The sequence below is a fragment of the Hyla sarda genome, chromosome 11, assembly GCF_029499605.1.
Source record: "Hyla sarda isolate aHylSar1 chromosome 11, aHylSar1.hap1, whole genome shotgun sequence".
Taxonomy (NCBI): domain Eukaryota; kingdom Metazoa; phylum Chordata; class Amphibia; order Anura; family Hylidae; genus Hyla; species Hyla sarda.
In genome coordinates, this window is record NC_079199.1 from 88,525,445 (window position 1) to 88,540,365 (window position 14,921).

At 43.9% G+C, this 14,921-nt stretch overlaps 1 protein-coding gene across 1 annotated transcript in view; it reads right to left on the reverse strand.

Moving 5' to 3' along the window:
- The window catches only part of TARS2 (threonyl-tRNA synthetase 2, mitochondrial), a 51,125-nt gene that overhangs the window by 16,682 nt on the left and 19,522 nt on the right, over positions 1-14,921 (reverse strand). Inside the window, exons 9-15 of the mRNA XM_056546353.1 lie at positions 13,844-13,990; positions 13,151-13,249; positions 10,529-10,695; positions 7,412-7,574; positions 4,588-4,725; positions 4,423-4,500; positions 1,386-1,486 (exon numbers count right to left, since the gene is read on the reverse strand). Of these exons, the coding sequence (XP_056402328.1) occupies positions 1,386-1,486; positions 4,423-4,500; positions 4,588-4,725; positions 7,412-7,574; positions 10,529-10,695; positions 13,151-13,249; positions 13,844-13,990 (893 nt within the window). The remainder of the gene's footprint in view (positions 1-1,385; positions 1,487-4,422; positions 4,501-4,587; positions 4,726-7,411; positions 7,575-10,528; positions 10,696-13,150; positions 13,250-13,843; positions 13,991-14,921) is intronic.

Here is a 14,921-nt window from a genome sequence, read left to right on the forward strand (position 1 = left end):
GGAGCCTGTCTGCTTCAATGGGTGGAGCGATCGCTTGGTGGGAGAGAGATCAATCTGCAACTAATGCAACAGCTGTAGGCACCCTGATTGAAAATCACAGGTCTTTTGAATGGATGCAGCTCATTTATGTTTCAATGGGTGGGGTGGCTGATGTGTGGGAGGGAGGGAGGGAGGAAAAAGTTAATTATGGGATTTGTAGTATAAAAAAAGTCAAACAGGAAATACCAGTTCACAAAAAGCTAGCCACAGTGTTATGGTAATCTCACAGCAATAGCCATTTAGCCCCAAAATAAGTGCAGATCCTTCCTAAGCTGTCTGCTACTGCTACTGTCTGCCAGGTACGTACTATAATCACCTTATGGTGGAGAACCCCTTTAAAGCAGGAGGGACCATCCTCATGTGTTAAAGGGGTAGTCCCATGCCCCAGCGTTCTGAACATTTTATTCAGAACGCTTGGAGCGGACGGCCGTGATCGTGACGCCACGCCCCTCATGATGTCACACCACACCCCCTCCATTCATGTCTATGGGAGGGGGTGTGGTGTGACATCACGATCACGGCCACCCGCTCCAAGCGTTCTGAACAAAATGTTTAGAATGCTGGGGCACGCATGCTGGTACCCCTTTAATATCGATATTTTCCCTTGTTGTGTACGGGCTTACACAGCCAACTCTGGTAAGGAGCTCCTGCCCGTTTTCCCTTCTCCTTACCTGGCCATACGGTACCTCACTATGAAGCGCTACTCTTGTTTTTTCTATACTCCGAACTAGGCCATTTAAACAACATTTTTCTTGTGCATCTTATTGGGGGACACAGAAACCATGGGCGTCTCATCTGAACAACCTAGTACCCAGATTCATCTCCAGAACCAAACAACCTCTGGCTCTCATAAGAGATGCTTTTCTGATACCCTGGTCTCTAGATGAGATCAACAAGGTTCCTGTGACCCCAATGAAGACTACGAGAAATAGATTTTTCACAGTGAGAATTTTTTTTTTTAAATCATATACATCAGTGTTTCCCAACCAGGGTGCCTCCAGGTGTTGCAAAACAACAACTCCCAGCATGCCTGGACAGCCAAAGGCTGTCCAGGCATGCTGGGAGTTGTAGTTTTGCAACATCTGAGGGCACCCTGGTTGGGAAACATTGATGTAGATTGTAGCTGTGACTCATGTCAGATCCTAGAATACAGTCATTGTATTCATGCGTTAGGTCTTATGTAACTCTTCGAATTTAAAAGGAAAAAAACAAAAAAAGTTTGAACCGTTCACGGCCTCTGGCACTTGGCATCACCCATCCACCAATAACACGCAACTTTCCCTCCTCAGGAAAACCAGTTTCTTCCTATTCATTCAGAAAAAAAGCGATTCTGTGACAGCACATACCCCACATAGCTAAGGTTGAAGCGGATGGGTAGCTGAAAGTCCAGCTGGATTGTGGCACATTGATGGTAGCGGCCCATGGCATCTTTAATCTGGATATCAATCTGGAGGTACAAGCATAAGATCCGGTTACACATCTCTTACTTATTCTTACTTATACTGTAATGTATTATAGCAAAATTTACAAATGAAGAACCTGGCAGAGGACACAGGTGAACGCATTTTTAATGAAGGATATCAGACCTAGTTAAGATCCGAAAAATAACAAAGGATTCAATGTCTATCTTTATCATCAGGTCATTTTAGATCCAACACTCTGAATAGGTGGTAAATGTCTATCATAGGACAATTCCTTTAGATATTCTACATTAGACAAAACCTTCTTTCCCATTTCCTGAAGCTGAGAGGTGCAAATAAGAACAGGTATGTGCGACACAATGAATGCCAATGACTCTCAATGCCCCTATAATGGAGCCAGCTAAATAATACAGTCACCGCTCTCACAAGCAGGCAGACGTACGTGTGACCACCTCTCCAGTCATTCTCTACCTCAGTATTTCCCCACCAGGGTGCCTCCAGCTGTTGCAAAACTACAACTCTCGGCATGCACAGAGTGCCTCCAGCTGTTGAAAAACTACAACTCCCAGCATGCCCAGACAGCCTTCGGCTGTCTGGGCACGCTGAGAGTTGTAGTTTTGCAACAGCTGGAGGCACCCTGGTTGGGAAACACTGCTCTACATACATGCAGCAGCCACATCACCCAGCAGGTTGGGAGTCCAGCGCTGTATGGACAGGTATAGCTCTCAGAGGTGGGAATGGCATTTGTTAGACATTGATGACATATACTCAGTTTGACCTGATGAAGCAAGTAACCCCTTGCGAAACGCGTCGTCTAAAGCCTTTTAAAAGTAGCATTAACACCTGCCTCATCCTTCCACACCCCAGCATTGTGTCGGAGGTTCAAGCACCTGCATTCCTTGAGGCGCCCCAGAGAAGCAGCATCATTGTTTTCACCCGGGCTGGACAAGCACCTTGCGGAGATTCTCCAGCACCAACACTACCATATACTCTGTTTAGGTGAACAGATAGCTGAATAGCTGACAGACAGTGAATAAATATACAATTTATTTGGTATGTCCATTTTCCTTACAAGCAGGGAGTTTCAATGTTCGAAAAATGCAACATTTTCAAGTTTTTCATGAAATTTGGGAATTTTTCACCAAGAAATGATACAAGTAGCGACGAAAATTTACCACTATGATAAAGTAGAATATGTCACGAAAAGACAATCTCGGAATCAAATTCCTAAGTAAAAAGCATTCCAGAGTTATTAGTGCTTAAAGTGACAGTGGTCAGATGTGCAAAAAACGGCTGCGTCCTTAAGGTGAAAATGGGCTGGGTCCTTAAGGGATTAGAAAGTCAACGGGACTACTAGCATCTGGACAGAGCTGATTTTACATACCCTGAGGGTGCATGCACACCACGTTTTTGCTATACAATTCCCGTATACGGTTTCAAGTTAAAAACCGTATGGAACTGTATAGAAAACCGTATGCATTGACTTAACATTGTAAACCGTATGTCAAACGCATCATCCGGTTTAGTCCGTTTTGCGTCTTATAGGGTTTTGTCCGTGTCCGTGCATGCACCCTTGGCAGCCACTAAACAAAAACACATTTATGTGTCTCCTAGACTGCATTTATGTGTTTCCAAGTAATTAAAGGGGTATTCCGCTGCTCAGTGTTTGGAACAAACACCGAGCACGCTGGAGGCTTTGGATCCCGACCACAATGGTGGACGGGCGTGACGTCACGACTCCGCCCCGTGTGACATCACGTCCGGCCCCCCTCAATGCAAGTCTATGGGAGGGGGCGTGACGTCACACGGGGCGGAGTCGTGACGTCACGCTCGTCCACCATTGTGGTTGGGATCCGAAGCCTCCAGCGTGGCCAGTGTGAGGTGGAAGCCGTACAGGTGGGTGCAGCAGCCTAGATCCCGGGGGTCCCCAGCAGCGGGACCCCGGGGGTCTGACATCTTATCCCCTATCCTTTGGATAGGGGATAAGATGTCTAGGGGTGCGGAGTACCCCTTTAATGTTACACAGAGAATCTAATTTCAACCCAATAATAAAAACCCCAAAAAACACAAATTACCCACAAGCAGCAAATCAGGAGTCAGCAGTGACTTGGCTGGACGTCAGTGCAGGGAAATCAATGACATTGATCGCACGTCATGCCAGGAAAGGGTGTGAGCGCCAGGGGAGAATTGTGTCATTCACACAACCACAAACCAGTTTGCAGCATGTTGAGCAATATTTAAGAAAACTTTGGAAAACTTTATATGGCATCTACAGCAAGGTGGTAGGTGACAGGTACTCCCTGTGACGTGCTTTAAAAAAAAAAAAATCTAAAATGGTATCTGCCATCTGGGAATGACTCCAGTATAAGAAGGAACACGTCCAAATTACACATCACTTTTATAGTTCAGTTCACTCCCTACGATGGCACATTACAACATGGGTGCATATACACATCTCACCATGACCGGCTGCCACTGTCACGAGATGTTAACATGAACAACATCAATATAACCACAAACCCTTTAGGGTAACCCCCTCAGGAAAAATAAACCCTTCCATTTAGGGGCTCATTAAAAGATAACCTTTATTGTGCCCAGTTAAAATAATCTAAAAAAAATAGAAATCACGAGTGAAAATTAAAACCATCAGTGGTTTCCCAGTAGATATAGATACAGTCAACTTTTTAAAGGCACAATAAAAGTTATATTTTAATAAGCCCCAAAGTAGAAGGGCTTATTGTGCTTGAGGGGGTTACCCTAAAGGGTTATTGGTAATATTAGTAATGCCCTGGGACTCCTATGGGATCCTTTGTGATTAATAAAGAAGGACAACATCATCACATATCAAGATGGTGCTGCCAATGTTTGCACTGGCATGTGTGATAGAGATGCAGCAAGCTTTATGGTACAGAAACTCCTATGCAATGGTGCCAGGAGAGGTTCACCTTCGCTCAGTACTAACCTTTGGACCATAAAATGCCCCATCTCCTGGATTCAGCTCCCATGGAAGACCAAAACCATTCAGGCTTTTCTCAAGTTCCTAAAAGAGAATGAGACCAAGGCTGTCAGCAGTGAGACACCCCTTCTACTAACCAGGTAACCTTCAGTGAAGAAGAGCATCACCTACCTGCTCAGCCTTCTGCCAGACATCCAGTTCTCCCATGTACTGTTCTGGACGGGTCGACAGGAAGAGCTTAAATGTGAAGCCAAAGACTGTGTACACGGCGCGCAGGAAGTCCAGGCAGCCGCTGATCTCACTTTCCAGCTATAGGGATTAATAGCAGATGGAAAAGATTAAAAGGAAAAATCATGTGGAAATCCAATTGTAGGCAATGCAACATTAAAGGGGTACTCCCGTGGAAAACCTTTTTTTTTTTTTTTTTTTTTTTTTTTTTTTTTTAAATCAACTGGTGCCAGAAAGTTAAACAGATTTGTAAATTACTTCTATTAAAAAATCTTAATCCTTCCAGTACTTTTTAGGGACTATATACTAAAGAGAAATCCAAAAAAGAAATGCATTTCCTCTGATGTCATGACCAGAGTGCTCTCTGCTGACCTCTGCTGTCCATTTTAGGAACTGTCCAGAGCAGGTAAAAATCCCTATAGCAAACATATGCTGCTCTGGACAGTTCCTAAAATGGACAGCAGAGGTCAGCAGAGAGCACTGTGGTCATGACATCAGAGGAAATGCATTTCTTTTTTGGATTTCCCTTTAGTATACACCCCCTAAAAAGTACTGGAAGGATTAAGATTTTTTAATAGAAGTGATTTACAAATCTGTTTAACTTTCTGGCACCAGTTGATTTAAAAAAAAAATAAATAAATAAAAAAAAAGTTTTCCATGGGAGTACCCCTTTAAAGGAAATTCTGACTACAGCATATCAAGGTATTATTCGCATACCTGTTTATAGTATATCTTTAATACACAAATATATATCTCCGGGATCAATTCATCGTGGTTTTGAAAATCTCTTCTTGTCATCATGGTTTGTTATGACACACAGCTTGGCGAAGGGTAGGACCACGTGTAACAGCCAATATTTGGCCATTAAGTAGGGACTTATCTTTACTTTACCAAGATGAGCCATGTAACTAAGTGCAAACATGAACGCCCATCACATGACCAGTGTAGAGAAATGGGGTACATGTCAGGGTACTTGGGTGGAAGGGCAGAAAAGAAACAAATAAATAAATAGAAAACCAATAGAACTCTCCAATAATGGCAAATTGGAAAAATTTATTTACAAACATTCTGAAAACAAAGTATGCACGGTATCAATGGTGGGCGTTGTAACATATCAATTAATGTTTGGTCACCGCTAGAGATTAGCGAACTTACAGTAAATTCGATTCGTCACGAACTTCTCGGCTCGGCAGTTGATGACATCCTGCATAAATTAGTTCAGCTTTCCGGTGCTCCGGTGGGCTGGAAAAGGTGGATGCATTCCTAGGAAAGAGTCTCCTAGGACTGTATCCACCTTTTCCAGCCCACCGGGGCACCGGAAAGCTGAACTAATTTATGCAGGAAAAGCCATCAACTGCCGAGCCGAGAAGTTCGTGACGAATCGAATTTACTGTAAGTTCGCTCATCTCTAGTCACCACGGCACGGGGTACGTGGGGTAGACCGGTGTTGGCACTGGAGAAGGGTCTCATGACCAGGGCAGGTTTTTATACATTTGAATTAAACTATGAAAGTTCTTACAGAATGACAGCAAGCAGAGATTGTGAAAACCATGATGAAATCATACAGAAGATATATGTTTATAAAAAGAATAACCTTTACTGTGCTCAAAATAGAATATCTCTTCATAAGGAACCAATCTGTCTAAAGTCTAAAAGGCTAACTGAGCCTAAAAATATAGTATTAGACGTACCAAAGGGACGGACAGGCGTCCTGCACGCACCGCGTAACATCTGGTTATTCAGCTCCCATCTCGGGCCGCTTCTCCGGTAGGGACTTCAAAGACAGTGCGGAGCGCTCAGAGGCGACTGCCGGCAGTTTCACGCATAGGAATGCGCTTCATCCGGCCTCGTTAGAGGCCGGATGAAGCGCATTCCTATGCGCGAAACCGCCGGCAGTCGCCTCTGAGCGCTCCGCACTCTTTGAAGTCCCTACCGGAGAAGCGGCCCGAGATGGGAGCTGAATAACCAGATGTTACGCGGTGAATGCAGGACACCTGTCCGTCCCTTTGGTACGTCTATTATTGATTTCTACATGATATTGTCCTAGTACCGCCACATTTCTCTGGTTGTCCGACCTGGTTTGGTTGTAGTTAGAGATGAGCGAATTTACAGTAAATTCGATTCGTCACGAACTTCTCAGCTCGGCAGTTGATGAATTATCTTGCATAAATTAGTTCAGCTTTCAGGTGCTCCCGTGGGCTGGAAAAGGTGGATACAGTCCTAGGAGACTCTTTCCTAGGACTGTATCCACCTTTCCCAGCCCACCGGAGCACCGGAAAGCTGAACTAATTCATGCAGGATAAGTCATCAACTGCCGAGCCGAGACGTTCGTGACGAATCGAATTTACTGTAAATTCGCTCATCTCTAGTTGTAGTCCATCTCATAGAGCTGCTAATTTAAGGTACCGGCACCACTTTATTTTTCTTATACATTTAAAAATATAGTATATTTACATAGTTCATAAGATTGAAAAAAAGACCAGAGCCCATCAACCTATATCCCTAATGAGTCCCCACCGAGTCGAGTTGATCCAGAGGAAGGCAAAAAACCCTCATACTAGAGGTAAAAATTCCTTCCCGACTCCAAATATGGCATCAGAATAAATCCCTGGATCAACGCTCTTGTCCCTATAAATCTAGTATCCATAGGTGAAACAGATAAGGAATCAGTATAATTTAGATAAAGGGGCGGTGAGGGGGCTGGTTACATTGCCATCCATTGCATGCGGTTCTTGTTCCTGATCAGTGGTGCTCTGGACCTTCTTACCTGATCCATAGCACAGAATATGTGGGCATCGTCTTGCTGGAAGCGGCGGACACGTGTGAGCCCAGACAGTGCCCCAGACAGTTCATTCCTGTGCAGCACCCCAAAGTCCGCTAGTCTGAGAGGAAGCTCCCTCCAGGACCGAGGTCGATGATCGAACATTAAGCTGGAAAGCCACAAAATACAGATTGGTCACCAAACCAGCTGATTTGGGAATTTCGCAGCTGCATAATTCTTCCGCCCCCCTCAGCTAATAAAAGAAGATCAGAAACAAAGCAGACAGCCTTTAGCTATACTTCTGGCAGATGTAACAGGACGCCATTTTGCAGCATTACTGTCATTTAAACAAACTTTTGACATGACGCAAAGACACAAAACATTTAGATCAGTCGGGGTCTCAGTCCGCCTTTATCTCCTGACCATATCTAACACTGGAAGGGGAAGCGCAAGCAAAGTGCGACATATGAAAACGTTATTAAAATCACAGCAATGTTTATATCACCTACAGTGGTGTATGGTTTATTAAATTTTAAATAAACGATATTAACCCCTTATCGACCACGGACGTAAATTTACATCCTAGATTGGCGGTACTTCGCACACCAGGACGTACATTTACGTCCTGTGTATGACCGCGAGCATCGGAACGGTGATCGCGTCATACATGGCAGGTTCGTAAAAAGTGTCAAATAAAAGTTGAAAAATGTAAAAATAAAAAAAGTAAAAAAAATTTGAAAAATCCCTTCCCCCAATAAAAATAAAAATTGTCAGGTTTTTCCCATTTTACCCCCAAAAAGTGTCAATTTTTTTTCTTTATAAACATATTTGGTATCACCGTGTGCGTAAATGTCCGAACTATCAAAATATAATGTTAATAATCCCATACTGTGAAACGTAAAAAAAATTAAAAAAAAAAAGGCCAAAAATGCTTTTTTGTCACATTTTATACAAAATTTTTTATTTTTTTTATTAAAAATGATCTAAAAGTTTTATATATGCAAATATGGTATCGATAAAAAGTACAGATGATGGCGCAAAAAATGAGCCCTCATACCGCCCTAAATACGGAAAAATGAAAAAAGTTATAGGTGGTCAAAATAGGGAGATTTTAGATTATTGATTTTGTACAAAAAGTTTTAGATTTTTTTTTTTTTTATCGGTACAGAAATATAAAAGTATCTATCCATGGGTATCATTTTAATCGTATTGACCCACAGAATAAAGAACACATGTTATTTTTACCATAAAGTGTACAGTGTGAAAACGAAACCCTCCAAAATGTGCACAATTGTGGTTTTTCATATACGGTAAATTTCCTCCCTAAAAAATTTTTTTTTTGGAGGGGGGGGGGGGGTCGCTGTACATTTTAGGGTAAAATGGGCTTGGTCCTTAAGGGGTTAAAAAGGGATCTGTCATCTGTTTGCTGCTGACACCGTTGGCTATTAGGGTAAAGTAGCAAAACGGACCTTTCATGGAGATGATGGTTGTTGCCAAACTTCTAAAAAACAGCCTTTATATCTCTGGCACCGAGCTGCTCATGTGCCACAGTGTGGCAATTCTCCTCGATCGCCTTCGTCATTGAGCCCATCCAAGCCACCAGTACCCTGTATGTCAAACAAGGAGAGGAAGGGAGGGCAAGTGAGGAGGAGTGCTAGACTGTGGAAATTGAGAAGCTTGGCCCCTCCTCCTTGACACTTGTCTGAGAAATAAAAACAATTATATTTTAAAACTTTGGTAACTATGATCAAAACTACCATCATCTCCAGGAAAGGTACCAGTTTACTTTTATATCAGTTATCCAATGGTGTCTGCTGCTCTAAGTAGAAAATACAGCTGACAGATTCCCTTTGACAGATACTCCATGATTAAAGGAGTAGTCCAGTCCTAAAAAAGCGTATCCCCTATCCTAAGTTTCAGATCGCAGGGGGTCCGACTGCTGGGGCCCCCCGCGATCTCCTGTACAGGGCCCCGGCAGCTCACGGGAAGGGGGCGTGTTGACCACCGCACAAAGCGGCGGCCGACACACCCCCTCAATACAGCGCTATGGCAGAGCCAGAGATTGCTGAAGGCAGCGCTCCCGCTCTGCCATAGAGTTGTATTGAGGGGGCGTGTCAGTCGCCGTATTGTGCAGTGGTCAACACGCCCCCTTCCCGTGACCTGCCGAGGCCCTGTACAGGAGATTGCGGGGGCACCAGTGGTCGGACACCCCCCCGTGATCTGAAACTTATCCCCTATCCTTAGGATAAGGGATACGTTTTTCAGGACTGGATATCTCCTTTAAATAAAGAAGTAAAAGTAACCACCACAAAGAACCCTTCACTCACCGCTACACTGGCGACTTCACATTCCAACTTTGGACAGATCGGACAAGGCTGCAGGAACGACTTGGGGTGCTCAGAGGCGACGTAGTCGCCTCTGAGCGCCCAAAGTCATTCCTGCAGCCTTGTCCGGTCCGTCTGGTGTTGGAATGTGAAGTCACCAGTGTAGCGGTGAGTGCGGGTTTCTTTCTGGTGCATTTGCACTTCTACTAATACATGTTATTACTTACATTATTCCCCAGCACCTCTGGACCACAACCCTAAATACCTCCGCCTTACAGCCTTGTTACTGACCCATATTTATGTGTATAAGGCAAGGAAGAGCTCTCTGCTGACATCACGAGCACAGTGCTCTCTGCTGACATCTCTGGCCATTTTAACAACTGTCCAGAGTAGGAGAAAATCCCCAAAGCAAACATATGCTGCTCTGGACAGTTCCTGAAATGGACAGAGATGTCAGCAGAGAGCACTGTGCTCATGATGTTCCAAAAAGAAAATAATTTCCTCTGTAGTATTCCGCAGCTAATAAGTACTGGAAGGATTAAGATTTTTTTAATAGAAGTAATTTACAAATCTGTTTAGCATTCTGGCACCAGTTGATTTAAAAAAAAAAAAAAAAAGTTTTCCACCGGAGTACCCCTTTAACACCCCCCCCTCCTCCCCCAAGAACCTTCTCATGTCCCCCATAATATTTGGCAATGCGGTGACTTGTTCATAGTTCCTCATAAGTGCACTGTACATGTGAATCCCCACTGCCTGCATGACCTGATGCCACAGGGTTCACAAATTTAAGGAGACTCACCAGTGACCAGGACAATTCATTGGCTTTAGAGAGAAAGTCTCGTTTTCCACTTGGAAGGAGAACATATTTTTTCCATAGTGCTCCCAATGACCAGACTGCTCCCAGAGCTTGTTGTTGTACATGTTGGGTGTCATCACCTCTGTGAACCCCCGCTTTCTATATTCTTCCTGTATACAGAAAAATAAGGGGAGAAGAGTAATGGCTGAAATATCTGAACAATGATAAATGGCAGGTATGAGGTAATATATGGTGAGAGTTCTTTTCAGCATTAGCATAATAGACAATAACTCTCGGGCGACACAACTTCATGTCACATCCTGAGCACGTGGCTCCAGTGAAAGAAACAACGTCATTACATCAGTAATGTCAGGGTTAAATGCCGGCCCATCACAGGCATCACCCTGCGCCCCATGGCATGTCTGTAATGTTCAGCTAATAGATTGCTCACAATGTCTTTTCTAATTGTGGGATTCGGTGTTACAATGTGATTATGTTGCAATTGGCAAATTAAATGTGAAGGAAGGGCACTCACCACTAACTTAGTAATGTAAAAAAAATAGACTTATTCCAGCCACATGTGCCAAGCACAGACTGAACAGGGCACCAGCACGGGATCAAAAGAGAGTCATATAGGATTCCTAGATCTCTCCTCATTATTTCTATTCTCTCCCTGAACACCAGTGTGAAGAAAGCCTCAGAGTTTGTTCACATGTGTAAAAACCAGGTCTGGAGAACTCCAGACCTGTGTCTGCCTCCTACTGACACTAAGCTAAAACTGATTCGCTCAGAGCCAATAGGCGGGGTATATCCTGCCGGGAGGGGCAGACTTTCTTTTTTGTGTTGCCGAGTGTCAGCCTCCTAGTGGCAGCAAGATATACCCACGGCTCCTGTGTCCCCCAATGGAGCTGACCGAAAAAACTAATTGTTTTTCTGCATTAAAGTTGCTTTTAAACACCATCTCACATTGATTTGAATGGGAAAAAATACACTTTTCTGAGTGTTTGCGCGTGGAAACAAATCAATGAGAGCTTAAAAACAGAAAAGAAAACCCCCCGGAACAAAATCAGCACCAAAATCCACACCGCAGATTCTGCGCTAATATTCAGGTGGTATTTTCAGCATGGTTTTTGCCCGTGTGAACATGCCCTTAGTTGGATTTTTACTTTTCAGAAGTCATGTTTTTACTTTGTTCTGGTAGAGGAGATGGACACAATTCCTCTCTTTATTCCACTACTCCTCTCACACTGGAAACTTTGCATTTAAGCCAAAAACTGATTCCAGACACGACTGCCAGGAATGACTAGCAGGGTTACAGAGGACGAGGCACAGGCTGGGATCACATGGGGACATTGAGTGATGATCCGGTAGAAGTGCTGAGCGTTCCATGTGTACCAATACTGGTCCGATCCTTACTCTGGGAGAAATAAGCTGGCGGCAGAGCAGTTTGGCTGGGGCTTAGGCCGTAAGGCTCAGTCCTGCCGTTTTTGTTTTTTATCATAGAATGGACTCAGAATAATTCGGAGCACAATGACAACTGGGTCCTGAGGAATCCCATCAACTTGAATGATTTTAGTCAGGGATTCCGTGTTTTCCTGCAGTTGAGTAGAAATAAAAAAAAAATAAAAAAATAGGACAAGCACTTTTTTTCCCCCCCTCAACTCCAATCGTTCCGACATACTGGCCGAACACTACGGCAGTGTAAACGAGCCCTTACCCCTCTCCTCCCTATAGAAAACACATCAACGTTTGGAAATACCTAATGCTCATGTTTGGGGAGGTCAGAAAAAATATGACTTTCAGCTAACGATAACTGAAAATATATGGGTACATATATATTTATATGGTGAAGTGTGAACAGAGCCTTACCGGTAAGTAATTCTAAATTTCACTGACCCGCTAGCGAATGTCCAAAAAGTATTGGACAAATGTCGTGCAATGTGAATTCGGGTAGAAAAACAGACATGGCGCACATCTACAATCTTGTATAATGATCTGATTGCTTCTCAGCACAATATCAAAAACTAACAGGTTGTTAATATACATTTTTGATCAAAAAGTACAAGCCCACTCGCCACGTCAAGGCCACCTATTTAGAGTGGGTCCCTAACGTCCCTAGCATAAAATGGCGCAGCACCGAGCGGCGACCACCACCGCCGCGACACCAGTGCCCACAGGGGGGAACGACCCACTGGCAGAGCGGCCCCAATGCCACTCAAACCAGTCTATGGGCTGCACCCCCCCCGCAGACACGGCGCCACGGCAGCAACGGACACCGCGCAGCACCACACCAGTGTGAACAAGGTGTAATGGCTCACTTACCATGCTCTCCCGCCTGGTGCTACGCCATTTTATGCTAGGGACGTTAGGGACCCACTCTGAATAGGTGGCCTTGACGTGGCGAGTGGGCTTGTACTTTTTGATCAAAAATGTATACTAACAACCTGTTAGTTTTTGATATTATGCTGAGAAGCAATCAGATCATTATACAAGATTGTAGATGTGCGACCATGTCTGTATTCTACTCGAATTCAAATGTTGTGCAATACTGACAGGATGCAGAGTTTTCTTTCTTAGGTGTTTTGTGCAGACTGTAGTAGAAAGTATGGCTGAAGAACCAAATACCTTGATAAAGTCAATGAGGACATTGTAGACGTGAGCTCCTTTGGGAAGAAAGAAGCAGCTTCCAGGACTCATTTCATGGAAGAAGAATAATCCCTGGTCCTAAAAAAGAAGATAAATATGAGAGGCTGTGTGTTATCCCTTCTTCCTCTACTAAGCAGCCACATAGAAGTGCCTCGGTACCATTGGGGTCATTTTTTTTTCTGTACATGTTCTCTCTCATGTTGAGTGGGTAGGCCATACACACACCCAAGAAGAGAAACTTCAGCTGCTTCCCCATCCTTCCTTTAACTGGAGGTTAACCTTAAAGGAGACTACCCGCATTGATGCCAGGTGGGGTTTTTTTTTTTATACCATGGACAATAGTGACAGTGGCATCTCAGGAGTTGGGTAACAGGAGCAGGGGGGGGGGGGGGGGGGGGGACCCAGCTGCACATGTACAGAAAGGATGACTATAGCTCTACTTCACACTTTAGAAATTCAGCATTGGAAGATTGAACATATTGGGAAAATTAAGTGTGTGAAGTGAGCAGTGGAACTCTCATTACAAAAAATGGGAGGCTGCTGCAAGCAGAATCTGCCCAGCATCTTCTCATGGAAATTCAGAGCCGAATCTCTTTAGTGTGAACGTGGCCCAATAAGGGAGAGGAAAGCTTTAGCATGCACTGTCCAGTAAAATGTTCTAGACACACTTACCCTTCCTATCTTGCGGTGGTCCCGGTTGGCAGCCTCTTCTTGAGCTTTTTCCCATTCTTTTAATTGTTTAGAATCCGGAAAGGAGATTCCATAAATTCTCTGCAATTTCTCTTGTGTTGCGTCTCCTTTCCAATAGGCTGTTGAGTTCTGTTATATTTAGAAAAAAAATACAAATTTAATACAGTGGTCCCTCAAGTTACAATATTAATTGGTTCTGGGACGACCATTGTATGTTGAAACCATTGTATGTTGAGACCAAGAACTCTATGGAAAACTGGTAATTGGTTCTAAAGGCACCAAAATGTCATCCAAAAATAGGAAAAAGTGAGGATTAAAGAAAAATAAGTAGATTACTAACATAGATAAAGCAAATCCTTACATATAAAAGTAAGAAAGATCTGCTGGAGCTGTAATCACTGTCTATGTCAGTGTTTCCCTAGCAGGGAGCCTCCAGCTGTTGCAAAACTACAACTTCCAGCATGCCCGGACAGCCAAAGGCTGTCCGGGCATGCTGGGAGTTGTAGTTTTGCAACAGCTGGGGGCACCCTGCTTGGGAAACACTGGTCTATGTAGAGGACAGGAGCTTCTTCAGGGTTCTGTACAGTACACGCAATGTCCTAAAAAATTAACATGGGGTCACCCTCACCTGGTGTCCAAAGGAGCAGGTAATCCTGGTACAGGTAAAGAGTACAGAACATGTAATACCTCCCTGTACTGTAGGGGGCGCTACCAGACACCAGTCAGTGCATACACTTCAGTAATACAGGTAAAGAGTACAGAACATGCAATACCTCCCTGTACTGTAGGGGGCGCTACCAGACACCAGTCAGTGCATGCACTTCAGTAATACAGGTGTTTTACCGGTAAAATGCCCATTCTGATTGGTCAGATCTTCCAGCAATTGACGCGTTTCACAGATCTTGACTGTCCGTATCATTGTATGTTGAGTCTGGTTTCAACTTACAATGGTCCAGAAAAAACAACTGTATGTTGAAACTATTGTATGTTGAGGCCATTGTAAGTTGAGGGATCACTGTAATAATAAATGAAATGATAATTTCGGTCCCCACCAAAAGCT